At 37.4% G+C, this 13,950-nt stretch overlaps 1 protein-coding gene across 1 annotated transcript; it reads right to left on the bottom strand.

Annotated features, from left to right (window-relative positions):
* Window positions 1-390: 390 nt before the first annotated feature.
* On the bottom strand, window positions 391-3,165 carry LOC110912326 (peroxidase 43). The gene is made up of 4 exons (XM_022157041.2): window positions 2,962-3,165; window positions 2,710-2,892; window positions 2,468-2,630; window positions 391-815 (listed from the first exon to the last, which is right to left on the bottom strand). Exons 1-4 carry the CDS (start codon window positions 3,163-3,165, stop codon window positions 391-393), a joined length of 975 nt encoding a protein of 324 aa, XP_022012733.2.
* Between the last annotated feature and the right edge of the window lie 10,785 nt (window positions 3,166-13,950).

Here is a 13,950-nt window from a genome sequence, read left to right as displayed (position 1 = left end):
TCTAATTTTCTATGGACTTACCCTCTCACAAACAAATCTCAAGTTTTCTCTATCTTCACCACCATCTATAACATGATTCATACTCAATTTGAATGTAAAATCAAACAATTTCAATGTGATAACGGCAAGGAATACAAAAATCAGATGTTCCAAAACGGAAAAACAGAGAGAAAAATAAGGTCCATTAATAACATTATTAGAACTCTTTTAGCTCACTCATCCTTACCAAACACATATTGGCAACATGCCTTGAAGGTAGCAACCAATCTTCTAAACATCCTACCTAGCAAACTCCTCCACAACATTTCCCCTACCCAAAAATTATATCAACGCATCCCATCGTACTCGCATCTTTGAAATCCCAAGAAATACTAGAAACAGTTATTTTTGTCAATTAAACGTGTTACACACACGTCTAATCTCTCCTCTTTTTGGACCATTCTTAACTCCAATGCGACCCATTTTCACCATGGACTTGACAAAATCCGCTTCAAAAGATGGTTTGACTGATTGGTTGGTAACCATGAAATAGGAGTCCAAAATTCTTTTGGTCACTGGATCATCCATGAGCTTTGCATCGGATTGTAGCACTGCAAAGCCATTCCTAATGTTTTCTAGGATCTGAATGTCAAAAGTATCACCACTATCATGATCAATCGGCAACCTGAAGTTTATATCTCCGTTTGGAGGGCAAGTTTCCATCAGTTCTAGAAGGAGATCCTTATCTATACTCGGGTCTGGACCCTCACGAGATGAGAAATTGTAGAGCCGGTCCATAAGGAAGAAACACGCAGTTGTACCGATAGTATGTGCACCTAAAAATTTGTCATCATGACTCATGAAGTAAATAAATAAAACTAAATTTCACCATCTCATATGTTAGAATAGCAAGAGAGACTAAAACCATATTCTCTTACATTAAATAACTATACTTAATTTTTTTTATATACAGAGATTACAACCGGATTATTATGAAAGTAAAGTTGTACATATAATAGTGCAATCATATTCATATTAAAATATTGTCTATTTTATTTGACATTTTGTATGTATTAAAGCAAATATTTTAGCTGAAAATGTCTTAACAAAAACCTTGCATGTACATACAAAAGATGAACATTGTTTACCTTTAAAAAAATGATAGGACGAACGTATTTATTAAATAGCCTATAACGCATGTTGATTTTATGGCCGTTTTCCATGAATCTCGAGTAGGACCTTAGCCTTAGGTTTTCAGTCATGGAACCATTATTTAATTACCACTTTGAGAAATCTTAAGATAACTAGTTTTTTTTTCGTTGCGCGTTACGGCGAAACCGAGCAAATGATAATGTAAAACAAACGTGATTTGCAAAAAAACATGTTGTTTAGAAAGCGAAACCACTAGAACGATTTAATTTATCATCGTACTGTTTTATGATACCAAATAAATACTTTATTATAAGTACAATTTCGTATTTAACAAAACTTATAAGAATGTCCGGAAAAAATCAAACATAACTACGTACTTAAGTTTTTAGTAAAATGTAATTAATCGATAATATATGTTCTAAAAAAAGAAAAGTGAATTATTAAAAAAATGATATAGGAAATATATGATTTTAAATAACGAAAAACAAATTAAAAATATGTTATTAAAATAAAAAATAATAAAAAGCTGTATATTATTATAAAACTAAAATTACTATTCATCATCCTTAATTAACAATATATATATAATATAATGCTTGAAATGTCACTAAAATATTAATTAAATAATTAAACTAAAATATTAATTATATATATATATATATATATATATATATATATATTGATTTCGAGAGACGATGAATATTAACTTTATTTTTATAATAATTAATATATAGTTTTTTATTATTTTATTATTTAATATATTATAATAGTTTATTTTTATATTTACTTTTAGTAACACATTTTTATTTTTTTAAACATCTATTTCCTTTACCTTTTTTAATAATTTTTTTCTTTTTTTAACATATATTAATTTATCGATTAATTTGATACTTCTTTAATAAGTAACGTTTATAACTTTTTTCTAAAAACTTAAATATGTAGTTGTGCTTGATTTCTTTCCCTAACATTCCGTTATAAGTTTTGTTAAAACGAGGCAATACTCAAAATAAAGTATTTATTTGGTTTCATAAAATAAAACGATACGATGATAAACTAAATCGTTCTAATGATTTGACTTTCTAAACAGCATGCTTTATTTTCAAATCACGTTTGTTTTACGTTATCATTTGCTCGGTTTCGCCGCAACGCGCGATATAAAAATCTAGTTATTATAATTCTACACTGAGTTTGTTGATGGAAAATGTCATCAAACTTCTCCATGTTCATACTTCTCAAAATGTACCGACTATACATGATCACTTGATCTGCATGAGATATATCCATACATTATTATATACTGCTAGTGAGATAGATATAAAGATGAAGAGTAGAGTACCACTGAGAACCACGAGGTCTTTATCATCAAGCCCTTTCTCAAAGAACTTGTGTTTTAGAAGCTGAATTGAGTCTCTAAAATCCGGCATCTTGTCCGCCAATGTTTTATTTGAAATAAATCCATCTCTTCTACCAGTTTCAACTTTATAAATTGGTCCAGAACTCTATCAACAAAACACACAAAAAACTGTAATTGCATGACATTCGGAACAAAAAAGAAAAAAAATGCAAAATATAACATACAATAGCAACTGCATCTCTAGCAGCAATGGCCACAATATCAGCACAAGAAACCACACCAGGGCACATTAACTCCAACAGGGCTTTTGCACCCTCTATCACATCGAAACCCTTCAATCCTTGATGCGCAGGTGCTAGTTTCTCCGAAATCGGCCCATTAGCTATCAGAACTGATCCATCACAACCCTGAAAATAAACTGGTTGTCATTAAATCCATAAATTTATGTGCCTTTAGAGTGAGAGAAACTAAAGAACCTGAACAAAACAGTCATGAAAGTGAAGCCTGAGTAAGAAAGCGGGAACTCGTGGGTCAAATTCAGTTGCACTCCTAACAAAGCCACCAACAATGGATTCTGCATCTGGGCACATCTTGTTGTAAAACCCTACTTTGAGACGAGCTTCTGAAATCCCAGTTAATATATAACCTGGTATGATCATGCCAAACATTACTATTAGCATGTTATTCATTCTTCCTGTACGTGTGTTTTTTAACCTTGGTGTGTGTGTGTGAGCACTGATGATGAAAGTGCATATATAAGAACTCAAACAAAATGATCTTTTTTAAGTAATTATATTTGATTAAATTATACCAATAACTATTTAAGGAACACTATAAATGTAATAAATATATTATTATAATTAAAATATGCCAATAATTATTTAAGGAACAATATACATGTAATAAATATATTGTTATATTTTTTTCAATAAATGCATATATATAACTAAAATTTTTATATAATGCGGATACTTGCAAATGTGATACATGCCTTATTTATGAGTTTTTGTGTACAGTTGATGAAACTTATTGCCTAGCTACCATTTTTGTACAATCTGTTACAAGAAAACACCAATTACGGGGCTGTTTGTTTATGGATTCAGCGTTTAATGTTTCAGATCTCTTACTGATTCAGCATTTAATGGTTCAGACTGCTTGTTTCATAAGCAAATGTTTGAATGGTTCAGACATTCGCCTCTGAATGGTTAAGCATTATACCGAGTCTGAATGGTTAAAACCTCTAATCTGAATTTGTTAAACATTTGCCTTTGAACGGTTAAGTATTATACTGACTCTTAATGGTTCAGACCTCTTACTGGTTCAGCACTTAATAACGCTACAATATGTAATACCACAATATGTAATACCACACAAACACTTATATATAGGAAGTACCAGCGGCGTATCCACCATGCTTGTGTCATATTACACACGCCTCGTTACTTAGATCACTTACTCAAACCAATCCATCAAGATCAAATGCATAACAATTGTAGAAATGTTTATGTATAGTCAAATGTCTATTGTCAAATGTAAATCATGTCCACAGATACAACTGGTTCACACGGTTCAATGGTTACAAACGGTTCATGTAATCAAAGGGGTAAGGCGGTTCACATAGTCAAATGGTTACAACGGTTCAAAATGTAGTATAATGTGTTCATATGCTGGATGAGCATATGCAACGAAAATGTAATGTAAAACAATGTACTAAGTATGCGCACAATGGGCGTACGTAGCATGAAATGTATTGTAAAGTGATGTACTAAGTATGCACACAATGGGCGTACGTAGCATGAGATGTATTGTAAAGTGATGTACTAAGTATGCACACAATGGGCATACATAGCATAAACACAATGAAATCATGTACTATATATGTACTAATGAACATAGCATGTATATGATGTGGAAACAGGAAAGCACGAAAGTAACAAGTAGGCACATGTGTTTCACCCCAAAATAGTTTGGAAAACAGTAAAAGAGGGGTTCAATGTAATCACATGAACTCCTCGAAAACATGTAAAAGATGGGGTTCTATGTACTCACCTGAGATTGCTTTGAAGTTCTTGTATAACAACCAAATAATGCTAGAGATCACGGATATCAAACGACACCTAATATAGGTAACTATGTTAATATACCGGACCTAAATCGGAGGATCGGATAGTATGCGGGTTCGTAAACCAAACGAGTATGGAGACTCGTGTAATATGGTTTAACAAATCCTTTATACTAAAATGAAACCTAACCTAAGTGCTTGCGACCCACTACGACCCGTTTAGGTAGCTTATGCTACCTTAACGCGTCGTTCGCGTAGAACGCGTTTGGAATGCCTAATATCGTGACCATAAGGTATAACCTCGGAAGGTTATTCCCTATACAACTATGGTCACCTAAAGTGTTTGGTCGGATCCTAATGATCGACCAAATGGGTCGGGTTCGAAAGTATAAGCGATGGTTTAGATCGCTTACCTTACGACCCTATATAAGCACTAAACTAAAAGTGACGAGCTAAGCATGTTAAAACATGCTTAACTAAGTTTAGAAAACAGGTTTGGTATCAAAACAAACGTTTTTGATACTCACGAGTAGTTTGGTTACAAAATACGCAAGAATGCGCATTTTGGCCGAAACTACGACTCGTCACTAAGTCTAGATAGCGTGGTAATCAGTAGGTATAGTCACTACGGACTATAACCATCGTGATCACGCTCACGTTATGAAGTTCCAATGAACATCGTGTTGACCATAGGCTGGTCAACGCAGAAAGTCAAACATAGTTTGACTTTAGCACTAGAAAGCGATTAAAAGAACGAAAGAACACTTACGAAGGGTCCCCGAAAGCTAAACTTGATCCAGGAGCTCAGGTATGAAGCAATGGCATCAACTTAGAGCTCTTTGATCAGTTTTGTGGGTTTTAACTCAAATGGGGGGGGGGGTATTTATAGGAAAAGCAAAACCGTTAGGATCGTTTCTTGAATATCGTGCCACGATCTTATGCGTACACTTGTCAAGATGTTGTGGTGGCTCACAATGACCCTTAACTCCTGAGATTGTGAAAGGGCATTGCCCTTTGGAGTGTTTGAAAGGCCAACTTCAGCCAAAAAGCAAGTTTCTGCATCTGCAGGGGCCACGCGGCCCGCGTCAGCATGCAGGCAAAACTCAGGTGGGCCGCCTGGGCATGTCTGATCTGCACAAACTTTCAGAAATGGCAGTTTTGGTCCTTGTTGCATATTTAAGCCATTTTCGACACTTCTAAGGCCCGTAAAGCCAACTTTAAGGCCCTAAAATGATGCCTAAACATTGTGGACATGAAACATGCTCAAAAATATGTCGGGTGTTGGTTTGTTTGGCCGTACGAATGCGATGTTCGGTTAATTATGACGGAATGCGCATAAGCGCAAAAGACGATCCAAATGACGCGACGAATGGATTTTTCTCATGCCAAACACTAAGGCATAATATAAGGATGCTTACATAAATTTTTGGATGTCCGGATGTATTCAGAACGTAAGTTATGCGCGAAAGTGCAAACTTGTGCACTTTTTGACACTTTTAGCCCCTGAATGATCCAAAAGTTTGTTTTAGCATACCAAACCCCTCAAAGCCTATTTCTAAGCTATGTAAAGGATATTTAGGGTATGTTTAACTTATGGACACGTTTCGGAATGTCTGTTACAGTTCAAATTGGCATACTTTCGCAATTTGTCAAGTTTAGTCCCTGTAAGCGAATTAACTTGTTATTGCCATACCAAAGCCTTCAAAACTTATTTCTAAGTTATGTAAAGGTTATTTAAGGTATGTTAAGTATATGTTGATGCTCCGGAGTATTTGTCGCATTTAAACTGAGTACGTTTACGCACCAGTTTGCGTATAATTCTCTAGAAAGCGATATAAAGTTTGAAATTGAACAAGAATTGATATGTGCAAAAGATACACATATTTATACAAGATCCCAAGTATGAAATACAATATTTCATTGGCTTGGTATTTGTTTGATGGTCGCGGTGACATAGGTGTCACAGTCTCCCCTACTTTAGGAAATTTCGTCCCGAAATTTATTCGTAGGAGTCTATTAGTGACTTTGCCAAATACCCACCAGCGATATGCAAGGCAATATCCTGTCATTTCCTTGACGGTCATTCTTCAGAAAAGAAAATGAACAGACGGAGTCATTTTCCTCAACGAGTATTCTTTAGAAATGGAAATGACGGAATAAGCAAACAGATGTTCATTTCCTCAACGGATAAATCTTCAAAAACGAAAAATGAACAGACGGAGTCATTTTCAATGGTTGCTTCATCAGAAATGGAAATGAAGGATTACACAACGGATATTGATTTCCTCAACGGATAAATCTTCAGAAACGAAAATGAACTAACGGAGTCATTTTCAACGGTTGCTTCATCAGAGTTGGAAATGAAGGATTACACAACGGATATTCATCTCCCCAACGGATAAATCGTCAGAAACGAAAATGAACTAACAGAGTCATTTTCAACGGTTGCTTCCTCAGAGTTGGAAATGAAGGATTACACAACAGATATTCTTTTCCCAACAGATAAATCTTCAGAAACAAAAATGGACTAACGGAGTCATTTTCAACGGTTGCTTCCTCAGAGTTGGAAATGAAGGATTACACAACGGATATTCATCTCCTCAACGGATAAATCGTCAGAAATGAAAATGAACTAACGGAGTCATTTTCAACGGTTGCTTCCTCAGAGTTGGAAATGAAGGATTACACAACGGATATTCATCTCCTCAACGGATAAATTGTCAGAAACGAAAATGAACTAACGAAGTCATTTTCAACGGCTGCTTCATCAGAGTTGGAAATGAATAGAGTTAACTCTAGACACATGACAGAACCTGCTGTGATTTCTGTGCGCTAAATTCCATAATTATGTATGCATCCATAATTACGTAATCCCTTGCACAGTCCGCACAGTTTGTTTTGTAATGTTTTGGGGAAGGATATCAAACTTGTGATGAGGGTGACTAGACTTCCATCGGTTCCTTTTAATTAGATCGACAGGGGATCTTCTTAGTTAGGCCACCAAGGAGTCCTTTCAGCTATATCATCACATGATATCCCTAGCCAGATTTTTGGATCAATCTGTTTATCTAGACCACTCAAGGGGTCTAATTATGAAGTAGTACTTTATAATCCAAGGGACTTAACTATAACGTAGAAGTCCATTGAGGATTTTTACGTAGTACCTTTGGGTATCCTACTATGAATCCTTTATATGAATGATATGGAAGATTCTACAAGGATTTGGATAACATAATTTGGATCACACAACAACACATAAGGGAACACATAAGCACAAAGTCACATAATTGTTTAACTTGATTATATTTTGTTATTAACTTGTTATCGATTGAAAACGAATATGGAAACCAGTCGATGGGCTACAATGTCCACTGGGATCTATCTGAGAAGATAAGAAGATCTCCCAAAATTTGATTTTTGTTTACAAGGAATCACCACATTCGAATTAAGGCATACACAATTGAGGACTTACGGGAAATCCTTAGGTACCCTATTAAGGATTTATAGTGGTACTTTGGGTATTCGTCATGTGTTGTAACTTGCGCCTTGTACTTCGTTTTTCTTAGAAGAAACGGGTACTTAGGAATTACGTGGAAGACGCAAGAGATCATTAGAATGGGAGAATTTTGGGGGTAGTTTGTTCTTCAAGGAATACGGTTTCTTGATTGTCGGTATTGTAAGGGATATGTCGTTTATACATGCAACCACAGAAATACATTGCAATGTAAATAAAAAAAAATTTATTTATAAACAACGATAACAACTGTTTCTTGGACCTTGACAACAAAAGAAAATAATACATAAGACGTGATTATTTCTAAACGATGTTGTCTTCTAGTCAGTCAGATGCTCATCCCTGTGCTGGATTTGCATTAGCAAGCTTTGGGCAATTTCTTCGGAAATGACCCATCTCGCCACAGTTGAAACAAGAGCCTGGTAGAAAACGACCTTGAGCAGGATTGTTGCCAGCTTGGTTTGGCGCAGCTGCAGCTGGGCAGACTCTTGCTGTGTGGCCTATAAGTCCACAAGTTTGGCATTTGCGGCACTGTACATTGGCGTGATGATGGAGGCTACATTGGTTGCACAAGGGTGCAGTTCCATTGTATGGTTTTCTAGCAGGGGGTTGAGCTGGTCGGTTGGGGACGGCTTGACCATTGTGAGCGACCACGGCGAAGTTCTGAGAAGCCTTTCGCTTCTTTGACTTCTTAGGGGATTCAGTCTGTTCATCCATGGTCTTTGATTCCTCGATTGGGTTCGATTCCCCGACCGGTTTCTTGTCACCTTTTCGGAAAAGTTTACCTTTCCTGATCTTTGATTCAGTCAAGGTTGCAGATAGCTCAATGGCCTGTCTAACTGTAGTAGGGTTGCTACCAGTCACAATGTCTTGTATTGAGTCAGGGAGGCCATCAATGTACTTTTCGATTGCCTTATCCAAAGGTGTAACCATATCCGAGCATAACAAACTTAACTCCTCATAACGATCCATGTAGGCTCGATGCTCACCGCTAACTTGCTTAAGATCGTCGAACTCCGTTTCCAAGGTCCTGATCTCGTGACGAGGACATAATTCCTTCATCATCAGAGCTCGAAGCTCTTGCCATGTTTGAGCCAGTGCCACATCGGTACCCCTATCTCTCATCACACCATTCCACCATGTCAAAGCTCGTTTCTCAAAGACGCTAGATGCAAATTCTACCTTTCGCTCGTTTGGACATTGGACATGTCTGAAGGTGCTCTCTAAACTCTCGAACCATTGCAGAAGTGCAGTCGCTCCTTGAGACCCAGAAAACTTTGATGGCTTAGCCGAGTTGAACGTCTTGAAGTTGCAGGGGGCATTATTGTTGTTGTTGGCTTGGTTCCATTGATCAAAGAGGTTTGGGAATTGAGCAGCCATTTGCTGCGCAATGATCTCTGCCAGTTCTGCAGTCGCTATCTGGTTTTCGCGTCGAGGAGGCATTCTAAATGAGAGACAAGAAAGAAAACAAATGAAATGGCATTGGGTAAGAATAGGATGTTACAATTACCGACCATAATCATGGTTGATGGTCATTTGTTTGAACCACGAAGCAAACAAACAACACCAAGGCTGAATCAAAGCAAATAGATCCTCATAGTGTATCGCGAAGACATGCTCGCCTATAAGTGGACACTCACCCCAAGAGTTCCCAGGTAAGAGTGACTAGTCCGATTATGTGAATTTGTACGAACACTCTAACCTTAGACAGAAAACCTAGGGTACAGGCATTCACTCTTCCAGTTTGCACGTGTTCACACTATTTAGGACCCAAAACCTTGACGAGAGTTTTGAAAATTCAAAGGGGTACAAAACCTTATAACAGAGGGTTCAAAACCTAGTAATCAATCATCCTAGAACAGATGATTAGTTTTCAAAGCGGTTTTGAAATTTATGTTCTTGTTGTGGTCGTCGCCCAAGGATAGGTGACGGTATTGTTTTATGACTAAACGCAAGTAAACTCGCGTTAGGGTCCTAGGAAGGTTATAGACTAGGTCAAAGCATTACTAATAACCTAATTCCCTATAACCATTGGCTCTGATACCAACTTTTCTGTCACACCCCGACCACGAAGAACATACAAATCATGGCGGAAACATCGGGGAGTGTTGTAACAGAATTTATTGTTTCATATCCATGGCAAATGAAGTTTCGTTTATTAATCAAATATGAAAGTACACATTGTTTAAACAAGAACCAAAGAGTACATAACATAAATTAACTAGTTCTTGTCTCGTTTTAAGTCACTAAGGCACAGGTCCGCCTAAGTATGTCTTGATAAGTCCTATGCATCATCTCCTGAAAACACATGTGAAAATAGGTACGTCAGCATAAAAATGCCTGTGAGATACATAGGTTTTGTGACAACAGAATTCATGATACATGTGAAAATACTTATGTTTGAGAAAATGTTTAGTCATGAACCTTGTAATTTGCTTTGTCTTGTAAATCATTGGAAGAACGGTACAATCAGATGATATGTATTAATAAGAGAATAATCTATGGTTAACTGAATAACCATGTAAAATGAGTTCGTATAGGATAAGTTGTTTGTAAATCGAGGTCTTGTGAAAAGTGTGTTATTTGTATAAAATGTTTTATGTCTCAAAATGAAATGATTCAAATAACGCTACAATATGTAATACCACACAAACACTTATATATAGGAAGTACCAGTGGCGTATCCACCATGCTTGTGTCATATTACACACGCCTCGTTACTTAGATCACTTACTCAAACCAATCCATCAAGATCAAATGCATAACAATTGTAGAAATGTTTATGTATAGTCAAATGTCTATTGTCAAATGTAAATCATGTCCACAGATACAACTGGTTCACACGGTTCAATGGTTACAAACGCTTCATGTAATCAAAGGGGTAAGACGGTTCACAGTCAAATGGTTACAACGGTTCAAAATGTAGTATAATGTGTTCATATGCTGCATGAGCATATGCAACGGAAATGTAATGTAAAAAAACGTACTAAGTATGCACACAATGGGCGTACGTAGCATGAAATGTATTGTAAAGTGATGTACTAAGTATGCACACAATGGCGTACGTAGCATGAGATGTATTGTAAAGTGATGTACTAAGTATGCACACAATGGGCATACATAGCATAAACACAATGAAATCATGTACTATATATGTACTAATGAACATAGCATGTATATGATGTGGAAACAGGAAAGCACGAAAGTAACAAGTAGGCACATGTGTTTCACCCCAAAACAGTTTGGCAAACAGTAAAAGGGGGGTTCAATGTAATCACATGAACTCCTCGAAAACATGTAAAATATGGGGTTCTATGTACTCACCTGAGATTGCTTTGAAGTTCTTGTATAACAACCAAATAATGCTAGAGATCACGGATATCAAACGGCACCTAATATAGGTAACTATGTTAATATACCGGACCTAAATCGGAGGATCGGATAGTTTGCGGGTTCGTAAACCAAACGAGTATGGAGACTCGTGTAATATGGTTTAACAAATCCTTTATACTAAAATGAAACCTAACCTAAGTGCTTGCGACCCACTACGACCCGTTTAGGTAGCTTATGCTACCTTAACGCGTCGTTCGCGTAGAACGCGTTTGGAATGCCTAATATCATGACCATAAGGTATAACCTCGGAAGGTTATTCCCTATACAACTATGGTCACCTAAAGTGTTTGGTCGGATCCTAATGATCGACCAAATGGGTCGGGTTCGAAAGTATAAGCGATGGTTTAGATCGCTTACCTTACGACCCTATATAAGCACTAAACTAAAAGTGACAAGCTAAGCATGTTAAAACATGCTTAACTAAGTTTAGAAAACAGGTTTGGTATCAAAACAAATGGTTTTGATACTCACGAGTAGTTTGGTTACAAAATACGCAAGAATGCACATTTTGGCCGAAACTATGACTCGTCACTGAGCCTAGATAGCGTGGTAATCAGTAGGTATAGTCACTACGGACTATAACCATCGTGATCACGCTCACGTTATGAAGTTCCAATGAACTTCGTGTTGACCATGAGTTTGACTTTAGCACTAGAGAGCGATTAAAAGAACGAAAGAACACTTACGAAGGGTCCCCGAAAGCTAAACTTAATCCAGGAGCTCAGGTATGAAGCAATAGCATCAACTTAGAGCTCTTTGATCAGTTTTGTGGGTTTTAACACAAATGGGGGGGGGGTATTTATAGGAAAAGCAAAACCGTTAGGATCGTTTCTTGAATATCGTGCCACGATCTTATGCATACACTTGTCAAGATGTTGTGGTGGCTCATAATGACCCTTAACTCCAGAGATTGTGAAAGGGCATTGCCCTTTGGAGTGTTTGAAAGGCCAACTTCAGCCAAAAATCAAGTTTCTGCATTCGCAGGGGCCACGCGGCCCGTGTCAGCATGCAGGCAAAACTCAGGCGGGCCGCCTGGGCATGTCTGATCTGCACAAACTTTCAGAAATGGCAGTTTTGGTCCCTGTTGCATATTTAAGCCATTTCCGACACTTCTAAGGCCCGTAAAGCCAACTTTAAGGCCCTAAGATGATGCCTAAACATTGTGGACATGAAACATGCTCAAAAATATGTCGGGTGTTGGTTCGTTTGGCCGTACGAGTGCGATGTTCGGTTAATTACGACGGAATGCGCATAAGCGCGAAAGACGATCCAAATGACGCGACGAATGGATTTTTCTCATGCCAAACACTAAGGCATAATATAAGGATGCTTACATAAATTTTTGGATGTCCGGATGTATTCAGAACGTAAGTTATGCGCGAAAGTGCAAACTTGTGCACTTTTTGACAGTTTTAGCCCCTGAATGATCCAAAAGTTTGTTTTAGCATACCAAACCCCTCAAAGACTATTTCTATGCTATGTAAAGGATATTTACGGTATGTTTAACTTATGGACACGTTCCGAAATGTCAGTTACAGTTCAAATTGGCATACTTTCGCAGTTTGTCAAGTTTAGTCCCTGTAAGCGAATTAACTTGTTTTTGCCATACCAAAGCCTTCAAAACTTATTTCTAAGTTATGTAAAGGTTATTTAAGGTATGTTAAGTATATGTTGATGTTCCGGAGTATTTGTCGCATTTAAACTGAGTACGTTTACGCACCAGTTTGCGTATAATTCTCCAGAAAGCGATATAAAGTTTGAAATTAAAAAAGAATTGATATGTGCAAAAGATACACATATTTATACAAGATCCCAAGTATGAAATACAATATTTCATTGGCTTGGTATTTGTTTGATGGTCGCGGTGACACAGGTGTCACAGTCAGAGACGACTGTTGGTCAGAAAACGTGAAATTCCGAAAAACACTCTTCTGGTAACAAATATGGTGGTGGCCTGATCTATTTGGGGCGCTAAATCAAAGCTCGCATTTGGTGCCCTAGCTTTGGGCGCCGGTGCTGGTGCCGCTACCGTTGCTAAATCTGACGATCCTGCCACAGCTCTCACGCTTTGCACCACTGTTCCCGTTCGCCTCTTCCGTCTATCTGTCACCGCTATGACTATTGCATTCGGTAAGTTTCGTTTATTAAACTCCGTTTAATATCGTACAAGACACATGAGTAGATCCTTGAGGATATGTTTTGTTATTATAATTTCTGTGTGCAATTTGTCTAGTGCCACACCCTCAATACAACGCCTTGAGGTCGTGATACATCTTGTCAGAGCAGGGATGTATCGAGTAGCAAGACTTGTGTGCTTCGTCCATCACAAGCTCTAGGAGGTTTCCATAAGACGAAACCCAAATACGTTCCATGAAATAGTGTAAGCCATCGTCCTTGAGTTCAAGCTGCTTTTCCATGCCCCGCATGGATTCGGCTAGGAGGTTTTCCGCTTTCAGTGCTTCGACTTGAGTGTTTCGGATTTGGTTAGGGAGGTTC

The sequence above is a fragment of the Helianthus annuus genome, chromosome 16, assembly GCF_002127325.2.
Source record: "Helianthus annuus cultivar XRQ/B chromosome 16, HanXRQr2.0-SUNRISE, whole genome shotgun sequence".
NCBI classification, from domain to species: domain Eukaryota; kingdom Viridiplantae; phylum Streptophyta; class Magnoliopsida; order Asterales; family Asteraceae; genus Helianthus; species Helianthus annuus.
Note: the sequence above shows the minus strand (reverse complement) of the source record. Positions and strands in the feature narration are given on the sequence as shown.